This window comes from Leucopleurus acutus, assembly GCF_964270905.1.
Source record: "Leucopleurus acutus genome assembly, chromosome: 2".
NCBI classification, from domain to species: domain Eukaryota; kingdom Metazoa; phylum Chordata; class Mammalia; order Artiodactyla; family Delphinidae; genus Leucopleurus; species Leucopleurus acutus.
In genome coordinates this window covers 192,671,212-192,691,390 of record NC_139143.1, presented here as the reverse complement: position 1 = coordinate 192,691,390, position 20,179 = coordinate 192,671,212, and the positions used below count along the sequence as shown (strand labels likewise).

General features: G+C 57.1%; 1 protein-coding gene across 1 annotated transcript in view; it reads right to left on the bottom strand.

Moving 5' to 3' along the window:
- Positions 1-18,874, bottom strand: part of CFAP74 (cilia and flagella associated protein 74) — a gene marked incomplete at both ends in the record, with an annotated part of 57,607 nt that extends 38,733 nt beyond the window's left edge. The window contains 16 exons of the mRNA XM_082834562.1: positions 2,542-2,631; positions 3,083-3,149; positions 7,284-7,402; positions 7,721-7,894; positions 8,909-9,064; positions 9,330-9,377; positions 10,086-10,287; positions 11,222-11,379; positions 11,790-11,892; positions 12,251-12,361; positions 13,217-13,363; positions 16,590-16,694; positions 17,520-17,618; positions 17,905-18,045; positions 18,128-18,212; positions 18,811-18,874. Coding sequence (XP_082690688.1) covers positions 2,542-2,631; positions 3,083-3,149; positions 7,284-7,402; positions 7,721-7,894; positions 8,909-9,064; positions 9,330-9,377; positions 10,086-10,287; positions 11,222-11,379; positions 11,790-11,892; positions 12,251-12,361; positions 13,217-13,363; positions 16,590-16,694; positions 17,520-17,618; positions 17,905-18,045; positions 18,128-18,212; positions 18,811-18,874 — 1,869 coding nt within the window. The remainder of the gene's footprint in view (positions 1-2,541; positions 2,632-3,082; positions 3,150-7,283; positions 7,403-7,720; positions 7,895-8,908; positions 9,065-9,329; positions 9,378-10,085; positions 10,288-11,221; positions 11,380-11,789; positions 11,893-12,250; positions 12,362-13,216; positions 13,364-16,589; positions 16,695-17,519; positions 17,619-17,904; positions 18,046-18,127; positions 18,213-18,810) is intronic.
- Between the last annotated feature and the right edge of the window lie 1,305 nt (positions 18,875-20,179).

The following is a 20,179-nucleotide window of genomic DNA, read 5'->3' as shown; positions in this document are numbered from 1 at the left end:
TTCCTCACCACAGACTCGCCTGCAGGAAATGCCCCAGCGAACCCCGCAGGTGAGAGGAAAGGGCCCCAGACAGTAACTCCAAGTTCTGCAGAGGGAAACACGTGGGCAATTATGGAAGCTGGTGTCACTGTCGCAATGGTTTGTAACTGCACTTTTAGTTCCTACATGGTTTAAAACACTAATACATTATTTTAAAAAGCAATTATTAGTCTAAAAGCTAGTGTTACTGTAACTTTGGTTTGTAACTCCACATTCTGTTTTCTATATAACTTAAGAAACTAATGCATTTAAAAATTTTAGTTCATGTTACTGGACACACAAGTTATACAAATGTAATTCTGTGACATCAGTGACTGCGCAGAGTAGGAGCAAAGTTGTAAAGCAGCAGAGTTTTCGTAAGCTGTCGAAGTCAGCTAATACAAACCCAAGTCAGACTGTTATAACTCTAGGGTGTTAAATGTGATCTCACGGGAACCGCAAAGAAAATACATAAAAGGACATGAGAAAGGAATTTAAACACTTCACTGCATAAAATCAACTAAACATAAAGAAGACAGTCGCGCAGGAAATGAGGGACAAAAGAGCTATGCGGCCATGAAAACAAACAGCAGAAGGACAGAAGCAAAGCCCTCCACAGCAATCAGCCTGAAAAGGAAGGAAATTCTGACCCAGGCTACAACGTGGATGGACCTTGAGGGCACTGTGCTCAGTGAAACAAGCCAGTCACAAAAGCGACAATACTTGTGATTCCACTTGTAGAAGGCACTTAGCGTCATCGTGTTTGTAGAGACAGAAAGCAGAACGGAGGTCGCCAGGGGCTGGAGGGAGCGCTTAGTGGGGACAGAGCTTCGGTTTGGCAAAACGAAGAGTTCTGGTGAGGGCTGCACAACAGCGTGAAATGCTTAACACCCCTGACTGTGCACTAGAAATGGTTACGGTGGCATATTCTACGCTATGTGTATTTAACACCCCTGAACTGTGCGCCTAAAAATGGTTAAGATGGTATATTCTACGCTATGTGTATTTCACCACAACTCAAGCCTGAAAAAAAGAGACTTAAGAACCTAATAATCCCATGCAGTGTGTGAGCCTGACTGTATCCCAGCTTAAAAAATCACAGCTATAAAAGCTGGTTTGGGGACACTTCAGTACATTGGAGTGTGCACTGGGTGACAGGCGATAGCTAGGAGTGTGGTTAATTTTATTCTAGATGCTGACGTTTTATAAGGATGGGCGCTGAGTGCTGTGATATCGCTAAGTCACTTGGAAGTGGGCCAGCAAACACAGACAGGTGCACAGCTGAGGCAAGTGGGGCACATGTTGACAATGATTGGACTCTGGAAGTGGGTACATGGATATACATTGTACTCTTCTTTCTGCTCTTCATTACTTTGAAACTTTTCTTAATTAAAAGAAAAAATCCATTCTGCACAGCAAAGGAAATCACCAACAAAATGAAAAGGCAACCTATGGAATGGGAGAAATTATTTACAAATCACATACCTGATAAAGGGTTAATATCCAAAGTATATGAAGAACTCACACAACTGAATAGCAAAAACAAACAAACAAACAAACAATCTGATTTACAAATGGGCAGAAGAACTGAATAGATATGTTTCCAAAGAAGACATCCAAATGGCCAGCAGGCACATGAAAGGTGGCCAGTACCACTAGTCATCAGAGAGATGCAAAGCAAACCACAGTGGGGCATCGCCTTGCGCCGCTGGGACGGCTCTTATCAAAAAGAAAGAGACAGCAAGTGCTGGGGAGGGCGCGGAGAAAAGGGAGCCCTCGCGCACTGTTGGTGGGCATGAAAGTAGTGCAGCCACTACGGAAAACAGTATGGGGCTTCCTCAAAAAATTAAAAGTAGAATTACCATATGATCCAGCAATTCCACTTCTGGGTATTTATCCAAAGGCATGAAATTGGTATCATCAGAAGAGTTGTGTGCATGCCCATGTTCACTGAAGCACCATTTACAATAGTCAAGACATGGAAGCAACCTAAGCGGCCATCGATGGATGGATGGATAAAGAAGATGTGGTGCATATGAAATGGAACGTTATTCAGCCATTAAAAAGGAAACCTTGCTATTTGCGACAACCTGGATGATACTGAGCTAAGTGAAATAAGTCAGGAAGAAAAGACAGATACTGTATGATCGCACTTATATGTGGAATCTAAAAAACGTGGAACTCACAGATACAAAAACAGATGGTGGTTCCCAGAGGCAGGGGTGGAGGTGGGCAAAATGGGTGAAGGGGGTCCAAAGGCACAAACTTCAGTTATAAGGTCTGGGGATGTAAGATGCAGCATGGCGACTATAGCTCAAAAAAAGAAAGGAATCAAAGGGACCCCACAGAGCTTTCAGGAGGAGCAGGGTCTCCTCTGACCCGGGGTTCCTGCAGTCTGGGCTCCACCCAGCACAGGACTCGCCTGGACGTTTCCAGCGTTGCCACGGGTGCCCACCTCCCAGGCTGGACGCCTCAGGCCCCGGCTGCCCACCCTCCCAACCCGGACGCTTGGTGAGAACTCACGGAGCATTTCTTCGCTGAACATTTCAGTGGCACGGAAAACCTGCCCGTCTGAGCCAGAAACGAGACGTTTCCTTCCAGATCTTTGTTTACCTAGAAAGTAAAACCACCCAACCGCGCACATGCTCGCAGCCCTCCGCGGGACATGCGCTGTCCGCACAGGCACAGCCACCACCCCCCGCCCGAGGGAGGGGTCCATCCGCGGGGACATGCGCTGTCCACACAGGCATGGCCACCACCCCCGCCCGAGGGAGGGGTCCACGGAGCGCGCCCCCTCGGACCCGCTAGCATGAGTGCTCACACCTGGCAGCCAGCGGCACAGAGGAGCCGCCTTGTCACCCTGCTGGCATTGAGGGACATTCCAATACGTTTTGGGCATAAAACAGCCTAACGGGGGCCCGCGTGACCCCTTCTGAGGTGTGTCCCTCCTCCGTCACAGCACTCTGTGGAGACTGGGGGGCAGCAGAGACCCCGATTCCACCCACCACCCTCTTGCGACAGGGTGAGAAAACCCCCTTTTCCACGGCTTGGCCTCAACGCTCACCGTGGGCTTGAAGGTGACAAGCACTTCACAGGACATGCCGGCTGGCATGGGACCAGGGGGGTCAAAGCTGTAGGTGCAACCAAGGCGGGAGGTGAGCGCCCTGTGCTCGTGCAGAAGCCACTGTCCAAACAGCCGGCGCCCCAGAGGGGCTTTGGGCCCCCCCTCGCCTGTCCTGGGTGCTGAGCCCCTGCTGCCTCGCCAGGACTCAATTCACAGGAGATGCTGGAGGAACACCTGAGAGTCAGTTGTGTGAGTGAAGGGCTGAGGGAAGGAAGGAAGGAAGCGGGGAGGGGAGGGGGGGAGGGAGGGAGGGGGAAGGGGGGAGGGAAGGGGGAGGAGGGAGGGAGGGAGGGAGGGAGGGGAGGGAGGGGGGAGGGAAGGGGGAGGGGGAGGGAGGGGGAGGGAGGGAGGAGGAAGGGGGAGGGGGGAGGGAGGGAGGAGGAAGGGGGGAGGGAAGGAGGGAGGGAAGGAGGGAGGGGGAGGGAGGGAGGAGGAAGGGGGGAGGGGGGAGGGAGGAAAGAGGGAGGGAGGGAGGGAGGGGGGAGGGAAGGGGGAGGGAAGGAGGGAGGGGGAGGGAGGGGGAGGGAAGGAGGGAGGGGGAGGGAGGGAGGAGGAAGGGGGAGGGGGGAGGAGGGAGGAGGAAGGGGGGAGGGAAGGGGGAGGAGGGAGGGAGGGAGGGAGGGGGAGGGAGGGGGGAGGGAAGGGGGGAGGGAAGGAGGGAGGGGGAGGGAGGGAGGAGGAAGGGGGGAGGGGGGGAGGGAGGAAGGAGGCAAGTCCCCAGGGGCCAACTCCAGAGGGACAGATGCTCTGGGGTGAGCAGTGGTCACAGTCCCCCCAAGAACACGTGCGAGGCCTGAACCAAGGATCTAGGGTTTTAGGATCAAGGTCAGGTGTGTGAGACAGGTAGGGAGCTGGGACTGTGGGCCCTGCATTCAGCTGGAGCCCTCTGAGCTCCACTTTCAGTGAAAGACCCAGAAAAACAGCCCCACCTTCCTGGGGACACTTGGAGGGACTTGGTCTGGATTTGGGTGAGAAAAAGAAGCCCCTCACAAAGTTTCTAACACAAAGTCCATTTTCACAAGGTTGGATGTTACCTACTGTACTTTGTACAGAAATAACACAAGCTAAAAATTTAATATAAAAATCTGTCCCTGGCTGGCAGCATCCCAGTGGCAGCAGGAAGAAGCAAATCCAAACCTCCTCGGATCGGGAGGGAAGCATTGTGATGTCAGACTAACAGAGGCCCGAGGGTGGAGCCTCAGCCGTGGGAAGATCCGAACCCAGATTCCAACGTCGGCGCAGAGACCAGCACGAAACACGGCGAGGGGCAGGGCCAGACTCCAAGGATGTCAGGCAGTAGAAAGACGCAGAGAATTACAGACGTGAGAAAAGAACAAGAAATACCAGCTGATCTGAAAAAGAGCTTAGAATTTTCAGAAATGAGAAATACGGCAACTGAAGTTAGACACATAACAAGCAATTTCAACAGCCGATTAGATACGACCAAGGAGAGAAGTACTCAACAGAGGGACGGACCCCGGGACACACTGAGAACCCTGCTCAGGGAGATGACGGGGCGGGGGGGTGAGACAGGCGTCAGGAGGTGTGGGGGCACAGAACAGACAGGGTTCGAATCGGAACACGGGGGCAGGTCTGTGAGGATGGGAGGTAGGCGACACCTGAAGGGACAGGGCGGAGAAATGTCCACAGCTGTTCAAAGAGCTGAATCCTCCCATCGGGAAGCACAGGGAGTTCTAAGCAGCCCTAGGAAAGGTCAGTCCACACCAGACACACTGCCGTAGACATGCAGGACCCCAAGGGGAGGGCACGCTCACGGCAACCTGAGGAAAGAGCTCGATAACCTACAAAGACAGGGGATCGGACGGAACAGTAACAGCAGAAAACAGGAGACGGGGGAGTAAGAGCCTCCGAGTGTGGAGAGGAAATGCTGCCAATAAAAAATTCTTGCTCCAGGCTTGGGGAGGGGCGCCTCAGGGTGGCCTAGGTGACAGCGACCACCCGACTCTGGGCCTCTGCCGACTCCTCCAGAAACCCACAGCTCAACAGGAAGAACCAGCAACACAGGAAAGCCCCCGCCGTCAGCATGCCTGGAAGGCGGAGGACACGCGGGCGATAAACACGTGAGCCTCTGCAGACCCCGCGCCCGGCCACAGTCGGCACAGAACGGACAGCGCGTCCTTCGCGGGGAGGCTGACCAGAGCTGTGGACTCAGGGAGCAGCCCCGGGAAGCCCCTGGGGGCAGAGGGCAGGGCCTTGGAGGCTGCAGCACTCACAGCAGGAGCCCCCGGGACCTCCAAACCGAGGACAGAAGCTGGAGAAACCAGGGCGGGGAGGAGAAAAAACTTAACGGCAAAGCCAAAATGCTCAAGGAGCAGAAGAGAAGAGGGTCCCGCAGAAGACACAGCAACAGTGGTTACAAGAAAAATGAGGGGAAAGCAAAACAGGAAAGAAGCAAGGATTACAGGGACCAGAAAGAAAATCAGACACAAAAGAGGACCCAAGTCAGGTATCAGTGGGGTCTCAAAGGAAGACACCTGAAACCCTGCAACAGAGGAAAAATTTAAATACATTGGACCCACCTCCCAGAGTAATGAAAATAACAGAAATAAACAAATGGGACCTAATGAAACTTCAAAGCTTTTGCACAGCAAAGGAAACCATAAACAAGACGACAAGACAACCCTCAGAACGGGAGAAAATATTTGCAAATGAAGCAACGGACAAAGCATTAATCTCCAAAATATTCTAACAGCTCGTGGAGCTCAATATCAAAAAATACAAACAACCCAAATAAAAAATGGGTGGGAAACCTAAACAGACATTTCACCAAAGAAGACGTAACAGATGGCCAAGAGGTACATGAAAAGCTGCTCAACATCACTAATCATTAGAGAAATGCAAATCAAAACTACAATGAGGCATCACCTCACACCAGTCAGAAGGGGCATCATCAGAAAATCTACAAACAACAAACGCTGGAGAGGGTGTGGAGAAAAGGGAACCCTCTTGCACTGTTGGTGGGAATGTAAATTGATACAGCCACTATGGAGAACAGTATGGAGGTTCCTTAAAGAACTAAAAATAGAATTACCATATGACCCAGCAATCCCACTGCTGGGCATATATTCTGAGAAAACCATAATTCAAAAAGACACATGCACCCCAATGTTCATCGCAGCTCTATTTACAATAGCCAGGACATGGAACCAACCTAAATGTCCATAGACAGAGGAATGGATAAAGAAGATGTGGTACATATATACAATGGAATATTACCCAGCCATAAAAAGGAACGAAATTGGGTCATTTGTAGAGATGTGGATGGACCTAGAGTCTGTCATACAGAGTGAGGCAAGTCAGAAAGAGAAAAACAAACACCGTATGTTAATGCATATATGTGGAATCTAGAAAAATGGTACAGGTGAACCTATTTACAGGGCAGGAATAGAGACGCAGACGTAGAGAACGGACATGTGGACACAGCGGAGGGAAGGGGAGGGTGGGACGAATTGGGATATTAGGTTTGACATAAATACACTACCACGTGTAACACAGATAGCTAGTGGGAACCTGCTGTATAGCACAGGGAACTCAGCTCGGCGCTCTGTGACGACCTAGAGGGGTGGGATGGTGGGGGGTGCGAGGGAGGTACAAGAGGGAGGGGATGTATGTAGACATACAGCTGATTCACTTCATTGTACAGTAGAAACTAACACAACCTTGTAAAGCAATTTTACTCCAATAAAAAAAAAAAGAATTATTGGATACAATTAAAAGAAAAGAAAAAAAATTTAAATACAGAGTTCAAGTACACAGTCCCGAAATAAAAGATGGCTTTCTTCTTCACCTTGAAAAGGCACAAGGCCCTCCAGGGAAATCTTACCCAGAGTGGTCAACCTCAAAACACAATGAAGGGGAAAACATCAAGCCATTTATCAGGGAAAACTGGGCTGGTCTCAGGAAGGCGGAGGAGCCACTTTACAAAATGCCCACGGGGACCCAAGCTGAAGGTTTTGCGCCCAAAATGTGGGTCAAATAAAAAGGCTCTGATAGCAGTTGCAGGGACTGAAGCACCCGCCCCGCACGCCGCCCGTCCCCCCCACCCCGCCACCCGCGCGCCGCCCGCCTCCCCCCACTGCCACCCGCGCGCCGCCCGCCTCCCCCCCCCACCCCCTAGTACTCGATGTGGATGAAGTCCCCGAGGCGCTCCTCCACGCCCACCAGCTTGCAGTAGTTAATCGTGTAGGTGGCGTTAATCAGCGTGATCTTTTTCTTGTACACTTTGCCGATATCAAAGTCCTAGGAAAAGCAGATAAAAAGTTACTGCTCCGAGTTTTCTGGCGGATGCTTCTCGGCACCTGACATTCCCGCCTGGGAGATGGGGACACCCTCCATGGTCTCGTAGGACCCCCGCCTCAGGCAGGAAGCGGCCTCCTGGGGACCAGCGGGTGGGGGTCCGCCAGCAAAGGGTCGGGTGGTGCCTGGGTCCTCCAGAGGGACCAGGAAGGTGTGACGTGCCAGCCCCCCAGGACAATCGCCCTCCTGGGGCTGGTGTCTGACCCCTCGTGTGAGACCGGGCCCTGTCCCCTCAGCCCCAGGCGAGGACCCTGGGCTCACCTTGAAGTGGACGAGCTTGGGCTTGCTGTGGAAGGGACACCCTCTGAACTCGCGCCTGGATGCCACCTGCTTGTGGGTCACCCCGCGGCGCAGCTGCTGCGCAGTGCGTGCCAGGATGTCCTTGTCGGTCTTCGTTCCGCCCACGGACTTCTGGTCCACATCCTCCTTGGGCACCTGGGGTTTTGTGGGGACAGTGGTCAGCTCGGGAGCCCCCCCAGGGCTCCCTGAGGTCAGCTGGGGAGTAAAGGAAATGGACAGCCCGGAGCCGGGGGCCACCACGGCCGCATGGGGCCGGGGTGGGGTGGGCACCAGCGAGGCGTGGGGGGGTATGGCAGGGTCAGGGGAGAAACAAGGGGTCAAGCAGGGCCACCCAGGACCCGACGGATTCCCAGGAAATAATGGCAGAGGGGCATTTTCTAGATTTTAAAATCAGGCCAAGAGAAAGTTCTTGAAAAACTACCGGAAGCAACATTCTTTCAGTGGCACAAATAAAGATGCCTCCCTGACCGGCTTAGTGACTTGAAGAAGGACCCTCTGGGGGCCTGGCTCCCGGTGCCCCTGCCGGCCCAGGGGCTGGCATCCTCCTGCCTCGCTCTCCTGGGTGGGAGCCGGCCTGCTGACCGGTGGTGCCCAGGGAGTGGCCGGGCCCGAGCAGAGCAGCGGCAGGCCTCCTCGGAACCAGCGGAACCAAAATGGCTTTGCCCTCAGAGCGATGGGAACCAACTTGTACACAGACCACGGCCGGGCGATGTCCTCCAGGTGGCCGCGGGCCTCCGCTGACCAGTGCAGAGACAGGGCCAGAGCCTGTGTCCTGCTGCGTGCAGTGGACACTCGCTAGCTTCTCGGCTCCCAGAGCCGTGCCTGCCCTCTTAGAGCCAGGACGATCAGTGCTCTGGATAGCGCGTGTTCTGTGACAAGAGGCCGTCAAAGCAAGTGTGAGCTCATGCCTTTTTCTAGCGACACATTTCCCCAGTAGTAAGCTGGAGAGTTAGGACTCGGTCCCACCCCTCGAGCCCCCTGCCTCATCCCTCCACGTGTGGCCACCACCGGCCCTGTGGTTGTTTGGGAGGGAGGTGGCTGGGGGGGACCGCAGAGCAGCCCCCGCAAGGGGGGCCGCCACGGTCGCCAGGACAGGGTGGAGACGTGGGAGACGGATGAAAAGATGTGGCCGCGTGTCCAAGGGGCTACCTGGTACGGCTTGCAGTCCTCCTTCCAGAGCCCGGGGATCTCCGGCTGAGCCAGCGTCCCCGCCTCCCGGCCAAGGCTCCCCCTGTCCGCCTGGACGGACTCGCTGGACGCGGCCTTCACCAACAGAGAGGCTTGGGGTAACGCAGACCTGCCCTCCTGGAGTTGGGGAGAGGAACGCGACAGCCTATTCTAGAAAACAGAGATTGTACTGACCGGGAGGAAGAAAGTGCAAACCCTCGGGACTCCAGGGCCTTGGCAGACGACCCAGCCCCGCTCTGCACTCAGAGACCAGAGCACATACGGGTTTGCAAATTCTGTTTACAGCATGAGTGTCTTTACACATCGTGAAAGCCTGGTCTCCAACGCCCAGAAGAGCCACAAAACTCTAACTTATGGACACCCCGGAACCCCCTTCACGGACCCTCAGCTGCTCTAGGGCCAGACGGGGCCTCCCTCCAGGGACATCAGGCTGGCACAGGGACAAGAATGGAGGGCGATGTTGCTGGAGGCGTGAGAAAGGCCCCACGTGGAGAAGGGCAGGAGCACGGCTGGGGGCGAGAGGACAGAGAGGCACAGCTTTGGGGGGCACCCACGAAGCAGCCTGTGGGTTCCGGCTGGCAGCGCATTGCTGGAGCCAGTGACCTGGGCCTTCAGGCTTGGGGCACACAGAGCAGAAGCAGAAGGGCTGCCGGGCTCAGGATGGGGTCCCGACGTCCCTACCCCACACCCTCAGGGACAGGTAAGCAGGTCACCTGTGGGGTGACCGGCACAGGGCTGGCCCTCTATGTGAGGACTGAGTGCGGGAATGGAGGGAAGCGGCCCGGCTCCGGGGCGAACATGCGTGGGGGGTGGACGGGGGCACACGTCTCCCCTGGGCCGTGATGGGCCTTTGGTCACCAGCCTGGCTCTGGCATCTGGGGACGGGTAAGATGGCCCAAGACAATCCTGTTCAGGGGACATGTGGCGATGGGGGTCTGCTTCCCCAGGCGGGCCAGGCGCCGGAGACCGGGGTGGGGGGAGCCGCGAGGGACATGGAACACGTGCACCAGGGCTGGGGCCGCCTGGCGACCGGAGGCTGTGCCTGCATCCGGCGAAGGGGCGGAGGGGCAGGAGCGCTCTCCGTGGTCCTGATCGGAGCTGGCCGGTGCGGTCCAGTGTAGCAGGGGCGTCCGCTCACCGGGGGGCAGCAGGGCGGGTCCGCCGGGCCCTTCCCGTCATGGAAAGCGGCCACGTAGCTCCAGGTCTGGTCCCTCAGGATCGGCCGGCCCGCGGGTCTGGCGGGCGAGGGCCGCTGCTTCCTCCTGGCCTCCTCGGCCTCCTCCTTCAAGATCCGACTCACAATCTCGTGCTTCCTGAGTTTCTGCTCCTCCTCGAAGGCGCTGTGGGGAAAACGCCAGCTGCACCCGGACCCAGAGAGGCTCGGCCCGCAGGAGCCGACGGAGGGAGCCCAGAAGGGCGGCCGGGCCAGAGACCTGGGACGCGAACCTCCGGCCCAGCGCCGTCCCCGCCACAAGCCTCGACCCCGTGAGCTGTTGCGTCCCCCACTCCGGGTTCCCAGGTGCCACCAGGGCAGCCTCAGGGCTGGAGGCCGGTCACTCAGTCAGTCATTCCCGCTGCTCCTTGCTGGTGCCTCCCACCTGCCAGGACTAAGGGCTTCGAGGCAGGAAAGGCCGCCCCCGGGACCCCTGCGGGCAGGCGATGACCCAACGCCGGGGCTGGCACTCAGGGCACCGTGACTCCCCAGTGACAGGACCGGGTGGCCACACCTGGGCAGGTGCTGACAGTGACCACGATGGGCGGGGCTGCTTGTGGGGGAAGGGACAGGCCCTCCAGGATGAAGAGGAAGTGAAAGAACCTCGTGTGCAAGGCTGGGCTGAGGCAGGAGAGTTGGCCACCTCACCCTTGCATCTTGGGAAGCCCCCGGGCGGACCCCTGTGTCTCAGGTCGGGTGCAGCCTGGGGAGCTGAGAACGGGGGACTTGCAGGCCGAGGGGTTCTTAGGGGATGACGGGGTGCAGCGTGGACTGAGGCAGCATTGAGCCCCGGTTTGGGGGACCCCAGAAAGTGAGCCCCGGCTGCCCGCAGCCTTTGGGAGGGAGGAGGCCACGGGCGGGGGATGCCCGGGGCAGCAGGGGCAGTGGGGGCTGTGCCTGAGGCCCAGGAGACGTCCCGCCTGCTGGGGGCTGAAGAGCAGGATGCGGGGGGTGGGGGTGGGGGTGGGAGGGGGAGGCCCAGGGAGAGAGGCAGCCTCGCCGCAGGTTGTGACAGACACACCCACCCACCGCTCTGGGATGCCGCCCCACCAGGCCCTCACCGGTTCTGGGCCTCCAGCTCCTGGCGCCGGCGTTGATGGCAAAAGTGCTTGAAAGCGTCCCCACCTTGGGCCAGAATCACCTCCTTCTCGGCCTGGGCCCTCTGTTCTGCCAGCTCTGCCTTGGCCTGGCCCCATGCTTGAAATTTCCGGAGCGTCTCCTTGGGAATAGAGAACATGGACGTGCCGGCATCCCAGGTGTGCGCATGCGCAGTGGGGCTTTCTGTGGGCTGGGTGCCCTCAAGTCGTACCCGAGGCGCCGGAGGCCAACGTTTGTGGAAATCACCGCTGCTCCCGCCTGCACGCGCCTCCTGAAGCTGCCCCCCCAAATCCTCAGGGGCTTCCCGAGGCCAGAGCCCCGCTGTCTCCACTGGACTGGCGGCTCACTGCACATCCCTCCCCGCTTCCCTGGTCTAACTGCCCCCCAGGCCCCGGGGGGTATCACTTCCCCTGGGAAGGCCCGGGGCTCCAGCACTCGCCTCGCCGAGCCCGGGTCCCCCTGGAGCGCGGGAGCCTGTCCAAGGGCAGGTGAGCGCATCCTGAGGGCGTCGGGAGGTGGGGCCAGTCCTACCCGGTTGGCGGAGATGCTGTTCTTCAGGGCCAGCACGGCGTCCATGCGCCTGCGCGCGTGCTCGCGGCTCTCCAGCTCCTCTCTCCGCTCCTGCTTGCGGATCCTGGCGGGGAGGACCTGCTCATGGCGCAGTGGCCACCGGGGGGAGGAGCCCCAAGGAAGCAGCCAAGCGCCAGGATGTTAAAGGCAAGTGGGAAAGAGCTGGGCTGCGCGTGGACCATGAGGAAACGTGAAAGCCATTTCTCTAGACTGGAGTCCTCGTCTGAAACTAACGGCCGTCAGCTCAAAGCTGGAAACACACATTTATTCTTTCTGGGTGATGAGGTGACGGCTCAATGATAAAATCGGAGGATTTCAAAACGAAGGCAATTGATCCACTTTCTCAGGCTTCCCTGTGTGGGCGGGGGTGGGGTGAGGGGAGGGACAGGAGGAGAGGCGTGGAGAGAAGAGAGCCGCAGTACCTCCCCAGGGAGGCCTTCAGGAACTTCACGGCCTTCCGGTGGTTCTTCTGGGCGTCTTCCACCAGCTTCTGGTGCCTGAGCCCGTGCTCCTTCTGCAGGTACGCGGACCTCCTGCAGGGACACGGGGCAGCGGGAACAGGGACACGCCCTGTGCAGGCTTGGCCGCAGAGGGCCCGGGACCAGGGCCAAGTGCATGAGGCGGGAGGGCCCTGCGCTGTGCCTGGTAGGGGGCGGGGCCGTGGGGACCCTGTGGGTGTCCACAGGCTCGGATCCCACGGAAGCAGCAGGAAGATCTGGAAACGGGCTGGACAAGGTGGGGGGTGGGAGAGCCGGAGGACCTGTGAGGACCCCGTGCCGGGGCGAGGGCGGGGGGCCCCTGGGGGGGGCTGCGTCCCCCGGCCTGCAGCACACCTACTCCACTGGCCCCACCCTCAGAAGCAGCTGCCCGCGGGGCACGGGCAGTGTCGGGGCCTCAGGAGGACGGGCCACAAGGAGTGGCCAGGGCCGGGAAGAGGGCAGGGCGTCCAGGAGGGAGGCAGCCATCAGGTCAGGGAGCGAGCGTGGCCCAAGTCACTCTGCCCAGGCTGGGGCTGGGTGGGCAGGGGCGCAGGCGGGGGGCGGGGCGCGCAGGCCTGGGCCTGTGGGGAGGTTGCAGGTGTGGGGCGGGGGGGGCGCAGGCCTGGGCCGGGGGCGGTCGCAGGCGTGGGCAGGGGGGCCGCAGGCGTGGGCTGGGGGGGGTGTTGCAGGTGTGGGGCGGGGGGAGGGCGCAGGCGTGGGCCGGGGGGCCGCAGGCGTGGGCAGGGGGGCCGCAGGCGTGGGCCAGGGGGTGTTGCAGGCGTGGGGCGGGGGGGGGTCACAGGCGTGGGCAGGGGGGGGTCACAGGCGTGGGCCGGGGGGGCACAGGCGTGGGCCTGGCGGGGGGCACAGGCGTGGGCCTGGGGGGGTGCGCCCCAGGCCTGGACCTACCGCACCCGCAGCAGCCGGTTCCGCTCTGCCTTCCCCGAGGCCCCCCTCTCCCGGAGGCACTTCCTGGCAGCCGGGGCCTCCGCTTGGGCCCACTCGCGGGCGTCCTCCAGCTGCCTCTCCTGGATCTGCATGTGCCACACGGCGCTCCTTGCAAACAGGAGGCGCTTCTGTTTACGCTGGCAAAGGGGTGGGAGAGCCGGGCCACGCCCCCCGCGCAGCGTCCACTCCAGGGCTCCGCCACCGAGTCTGACCAACCCCCAGGCCCCCTGCCTCCTGCAACCGCGCCCTGCTCTGTCCCTGAAGCCCTGCTCTCCGGGCCCAGGGGCGCAGCGGCCGTGCCACGTGGCGCCGCCGCGAGCTTCTAGCTCTGCTTATGTGCCTCTCGCTCCCGTGAAAGCAGGGACTCCAAGTGCTTTCCTCACTGCTGACCCTACGTGCTTACGTCGGGGTCTGACACGCAGCAGGTGCTCGGTGACCGTAAGTGACGCCGTCTAGGCCACGAGCCCCAAGTTCACACGTGCCCCTGAAGGAAGCCCTTGGGGACAGCAGACACCTGCTGCGTGGGCCGCCTGCCCTCAGCCCACACTTGGGGGGACTCATCAACGTCCCTGCGGCCTGGGGTGCCCTTGAGCCTGGGCACACAGACCGGCAGCAACACAGGAGGGCCCTGAAGTCACATCCCCCCAAGAATAGGTTCAAGGGGTCACTACGTGGTCCAAGGGGATGCTGACCAGGAAGGGAAACCAGGTGGGCTTCCAACGGGCGCCAGTGAGACCCCCGGGCTGCCCTGCTCAGTGGTGAAGCAGAAAGCAGTGGACTCTACGGCCATGAAGGGAGACACCGGCCATGCACGAGGACATGAATGCCTCTCATGGCTGCTGTGTGGAATGGAGGAGACGGGCACGGGGAGTAAACACTGCAGGGTCTCACACACTTAACACTAAGGGGCACCTGGGGTCAGCACTGCTGACGGACAGGATGCACAAGGGACGTTTGACGTACATTTTCCTGCATATAAATTAGACCTAAATAAAGCTGATTAAAAAGAAAGGAAATGGGCAGCAGCCACGCCCACGTGAGGAGGGGCAGGCAGGTGGGCTATGGGGGGTCAGGGCCAGCCGCAGCGGGGCAGGGTCAGCAGACTGGTACTTGGTGGGAGGAGAAGTGAGCAAAAACACTGAAGGTAATGACAGACAGGTTCCATCTGTCGGAGAAGAAGTGTCCCATCAGACAGGGGAGATGAGGGTGCACCTCTGGTTCTGCTGGAGCTGGAATCACGGGTGTCAACTCCTGGTTCTAACGCAGACACACAGAGACATGCACATGCTTCCCAGTGGGGCCACCTGGTGCCCAGCCCTAGGTCCCTAAACACCACTCTCCCCTGTGAGAAACCAAGGCTCTGGCTTGGTCCGGACAACCGCTAGGTCTAGGACTAGGGCGGACAGGAAACAAGTGGGCTACGAACATGTCGTTACCCCAGAAAGCACTCGAAGAACGACAGGGAGCCTGCTTGAAAGAGGTGCTAACTGGCCCAATTGGGGGTGACTGGAGCATCAAAATAAATAATGATGATGGGACTTCCCTGGTGGCACAGTGGTTAAGAATCCGCCTGCCAATGCAGGGGACACGGGTTCGAGCCCTGGTCTGGGAATGTCCCACATGCTGCGGAGCAACTAAGCGCGTGCGCCACAACTACTGAGCCTGAGCTCTAGAGCCCACGAGCCACAACTACTGAGCCCACGCACCCTAGAGCCCGTGCTCCGCAACAAGAGAAGCCACCACAATGGGAAGCCCACGCACCACAACAAAGGGTAGCTCCCGCTCGCAGCAACTAGAGAAAGCCCGTGCACAGCAACGGAGACCCAATGCAGCCAAAAGTAAATAAATTAATTAATTAAAAAAAAAGATAGAGCAGGTTATAACCCACTGCATAGAACAGAAGTTGAAGAGTCTACACTGACACATAAAGAAACATGGGGAAGAGAACGCTGTTCTTTACAGCGGAACGCTAACTCGTACATCTAGAAGGAATTACGGAATTAGAAAATCGCACTTTGGCAACCATCATCATAACTGATTCAAGCGAGAAGCATCAATAAATGCAAACACCGAGCGTGAAAGGGATGAGGATGGGGTTTTCCAGTCTCACAGTATGTACCACCAATTCCATGTTAGTTTCCAAAGGAAAAGCGTGACTCTGCATTGAAGAAACCCTGCGTGGGACTTCCCTGGTGGTCCAATGGGTAAGACGCTGCACTCCCAATGCAGGGGGCCCGGGTTCGATCCCTGGTCAGGGAACTAGACCCCGCATGCATGCTGCAACTAAAGATCTCACATGCTGCAACTTAGACCTGGTGCAGCCTAAATAAATAAATAAAATAAATATTTTTTAAAAAAGTGTAAACTTTAGGGACTTCCCTGGTGGTCCAGTGGTTAAGACTCCGTGCTCCCAATGCAGGGGGCCTGTGTTCGATCCCTGGTCGGGGAACTAGATCCCGCATGCTGCAACTAAGACCCAGCACAGCCAAATAAATAAATAAATTTTTTTTTTAAATGTGTAAACTTTAAAACCAAAAAAGAAACCCTGCACACCCCATCTCGATCAAGTGACCAAAGTTCCCCCACTGGAAATGGGACCGGTGGCCATCGTACGCCTTGTTGGCGGGGGGGGGGGGGCGGGGGGCAGCACCTGGGGGATTCTAGACCACCGCCCCGAGGAAACATCACACAAAGGCAACTTGGGGGACAGTTCCTGGCCCGGATGCTTCAAAACCATCAAGGTCACGAGCGTCACGGGAAGACTGAGGGTCTTTCCTACTGGAGGTGGGGCGACGCCATGCAACCCTCCAAGCGTGAAGTGTCACCGGGATGGTGGGGAGAGCAAGGGAACACCGGGGGTTCTTGGTGCTATTTCTGCAACTCTTCTGTGAATTTGAAATTGTTTCAAAATTTAGAAGTTTTTTAAAAAACTAAATGGACCATACAGTGATCCGACACAGGCAGGGCCCCGGGGGCTCCGCGGCGCTGGTGGGGACCAGCCCGGTGCCGGCTGGTGCAGGGAGGAAGCTGCCGTGTACAGGATTTGACACAGCACAGCCGTCTCCTCGCCGGGGTGGGGGAGTGCTCTCAGAAAAGGTGTAAAGCTCTTTTAAAAATCGTGCTGGTCATTCTTTGGAGGCTCAAAGAGCAGGAAAAAAGGAAAAAGAAGCTGATTTCACAGTTCCTGAGAACTCAGACAAACATGGAGGATGCGCAAAACACTTAAACAATGGAAAGTCTCAGCTACCTTTCAATTTTTAGGCAGCTTGAAAGTCAAGCACAAAATGTCATTCTTCATCTTCAAACCCGTCCCTGCTCGACGGCCTGGACTTACACGCTGTCCTGCAGCACGGCCGTCATCTTCGCCTGCAGGTCCCCCTCGTGCCCCAGCTCTGAGCACGGGTGCTGGGACGCTGCCTCGAGGCGACCCACGGCTGCCCAGCAGAGGGCGAGTGGGTCGGGGCCTCAGGGGCTGCGGGCCTTCAGGCTCAGCGATGCCTTCGCCTGACTTTTCCTCTAAACTGGCCGACTCGAGGGCAGGGCTGCGGCCGAAGGAAGGCTTCTCCTGGGCCCACTTCGTTGATCTGAGCCCGCTCCTGCCCCCTCCCGCCCCCTCTCCACTGGCCTGTCATCCTTCCAAGGATGGGGAGCCAGCCCCCTGGTTGCCAGCCCCTCAGGAAGGACCCGCACACTCACCTAACGACTAGAGGCATCTCGGGGGCCAAAAAGCCACTGAGAGGCCCTCCTGGCTGAGCCCACTCTGAGACCTCCTACTTCACCTCCCTCTGCCTTCCCAGTCACCCAAGCCCAGTTACACTCTGAGGTGTAGCCACTTCGCGGAGGCGCTCAGATGAACAGGGTGGGTGGGTGGGTGCAGGACAGAGAGGTGCACCGCCCCGCAAGACACCCCTCTACGGTCAGGAGAGGGCGGGGGCGTCTCTCGGAGGGCGGCCGGAGGGACACTGACCAGAGGGCTCTGGTCTGCGGGCACGTGACCTGGTGTCCTCGCCTGCTGCCCCGGGCCCTGCACTGGCCGCCCCACCCCAGCCATTGTGCCGCTGTCCCTACCACTCACCTCCCAGCCTGCAGGTCCCCTCCTCAGGGAGGCCTCCCCTGGCCACCTGCCTCAAAGTGACCGCCCCTCCTGACTCGTGGCCACCTGACTCCTGATGTCCACTTGGGTTGCCCGATTCCCACACGGCCGGGAAGTGGGTCCGCCCCCACCCCTGCGCCCGCCGACCCCAGGGCCCCACCTCCGACCTACCTGTTGCTGGCGGCTCTCTCCGCGGCCGGGCCGGCCGCCACGCTCTCCTGCTGCTTGGCGAGGAGCCCCATCCTCTGGCGGCAAGCACCCAGCTCCTCCCTGAAAGTTGGAACCAGCATCGGTAAGCGGCTCCCTGCACCCCAGGCGCTCCGGCCGGGGCGGGGCCGGCAGCTGGCACAGGCTCTCCTGCGGGCATCTCGAGCATTTAGGAGTAAAGTTTCATGATGTCATCAATTTGCCTTCAAGTTTCAACTTTTCTGTGTTTGAAAGTTTTCTTCGCAGACATTGGAGAACACACTGCAGTGTCACCGTCAATCGGACAGGAGTGGAGGGCGGCAAACGCCGCACAGATGGGCCCCGGCCAGAGCCCGGCCGCCCCGCTCACCTCGTTTTCTGAATGAAAAGGTCTTTCTCTTCATGCAGCTGGTCTAGGTGGCTCAAATCCCTCCGCAGGAGCGAGGCCTGCATTCTGTCCTGGACGGCTGGTCTCTGCTTCCTCTTGTCTGCGTTCTGCTCTTTCCCTGGACTTAACATGGAAAGGACGCCCGCTGCCATCCCATTGGGAGTGCGTCCTGCCCCTCCACCTCCCCCTGCCCCGGGTTAATTACCAGGAGCTTCCTGGGTCCGCCTTGTTCTCAGCCTCCCCAGGGACAGAGCCCAGCACAAACTCCGGATCCTCCGGTTCATCTGTTTCTAGAAATAGAGTGAGAGTTAAAACAACAGAACGCAGATGGAGACCTTCAAGCCTGAAGTTCCAGGGTAAACCCTGACACACGCAAACTGGGCAATGATGGGATGGCGGCTCAGAGCAGTGGTTCTCAAAGTGTGGCCCAGGGAACCCTTCCAAGGGGTCTGCAAAGTCAAAACTATTTTCATAATAATAGCAAAACACTATTGTCTTTTCCACCCTTGTTTCATGAGCGTAGAGTGGAGTTTTCTAACGGCCACGTGACAAGATCTCAGAGCAGACTAGTCAAAGGCAGACGTGAAATGCAGCTGCTGCTCTGAAACCAGGCTCTTCAGGTTACATACAACAGGTTCATTATTGCCATTTGAAGCAATAACAAAAGGCTGGGAAGCTACAGGCGGCCACTGAACTTCAAGGTCTCAGCCACGTGGACCTTTCTTCTGATTAAACAGAATAATACAAGCTACCTTTCTGAGAAAAAATATGAGTTTAAAGGTTGTGGTCTCTCTGAAGAAAGGAAATTAAAGGGCAACTATTAAGCACATCGTTTGTCTTCTGTGTGTTGAAACGTGTCTTATTTGTGAAAAGACCTTTCTTAATTACCATCCTCCACAAGGGGGGCGTCGTCCAAAAGCTTCTTAGGGAACAGGCTGGCATCTTCTTCCATCTTGGGAGGCAGAAATTAGCTACAAAAATTTTTACAAAACATAGATGACACATTAAAAAAAAACTAAAAAACCGGATTTCATAAGCGTTAACAATTTCTCTTGTAAAAAGACATTAGGGCTTCCCTGGTGGCGCAGTGGTTGAGAATCTGCCTGCTAATGCAGGGGACACAGGTTCGAGCCCTGGTCTGGGAGGATCCCACATGCCATGGAGCAACTAGGCCCGTGAGCCACAACTACTGAGCCTGCGCGTCTGGAGCCTGTGCTCCACAACAAGAGAGGCCGCGACAGCGAGAGGCCCGCACACCGCGATGAAGAGTGGCCTCCACTTGCCACAACTAAAGAAAGCCCTCGCACAGAAACGAAGACCCAACACAGCAAAACTAAATAAATAAATTACTAAAACTCCTACCCCCAACATCTTAGAAAAAACAAAAAAAACACAAAACAAACAAACAAAACAGCAAAGTGTATTTTAAAAAAAAAGACATTAAGAAAATGAAGAGAGGCCACAGAATCTGAAAAAATATTTGCAGCACATATATGTAACAGAGGTCTGGTACTCAGATTATATATAAGGAACTCCTAAATAACAGCAATAGCAAGTCCAAACCCCAATTGAAAAGGGACAAAAATTTTAGAACAGACACGACGAAAGAAGATGCACGAATGACCATAGGCTCATAGAACTTTGTAAACGTCATTAGTCACTAGGGAATCAAATCAAAACCATAACCAGACACCACTACACACCTGTTAGAACGCCCCAAATCAAAAATACCCAATACGGAACCGTAACACTAGATGCTATCAACATATACTAACCAGAGGACCCAGAAATCCTACTGTGAGGTATTTACCCAAGAGAAACAGAAGTATGTCCACGAAAAAACTTGTACAGGAACGCTCACAGGAACCTTATTCACAACAGCCGCAAACTGGAAACAATCCAAATGTCCATCGTGATGAGAACAGATCCTGAGAACCAGATTCTGGCACATTCATACAGAGGAATAATAGTGATAAAGAGAACGCAGTCTGATGCACAGAGCACCACGGATGACTCTCAGACACACCGTGCTAAGTGCAGGAAGCCAGACACAGAAGAGCACGTACGAAGCCCCAGAACATGCAGGATTAAAGGGCGATGATAGAAATGAGACGCAGCTTCTGGGTTAGAGGCAGGGGATGGGGACGGCGGGGGGCTACGAGGAACTGGGGGGAGGACGGAAACGGTCTGCATCTTGTTCTGGGTGGTGGCTACACAGGTGTACACAAGGGTCAAACTCACACTAGTGAACATTTAA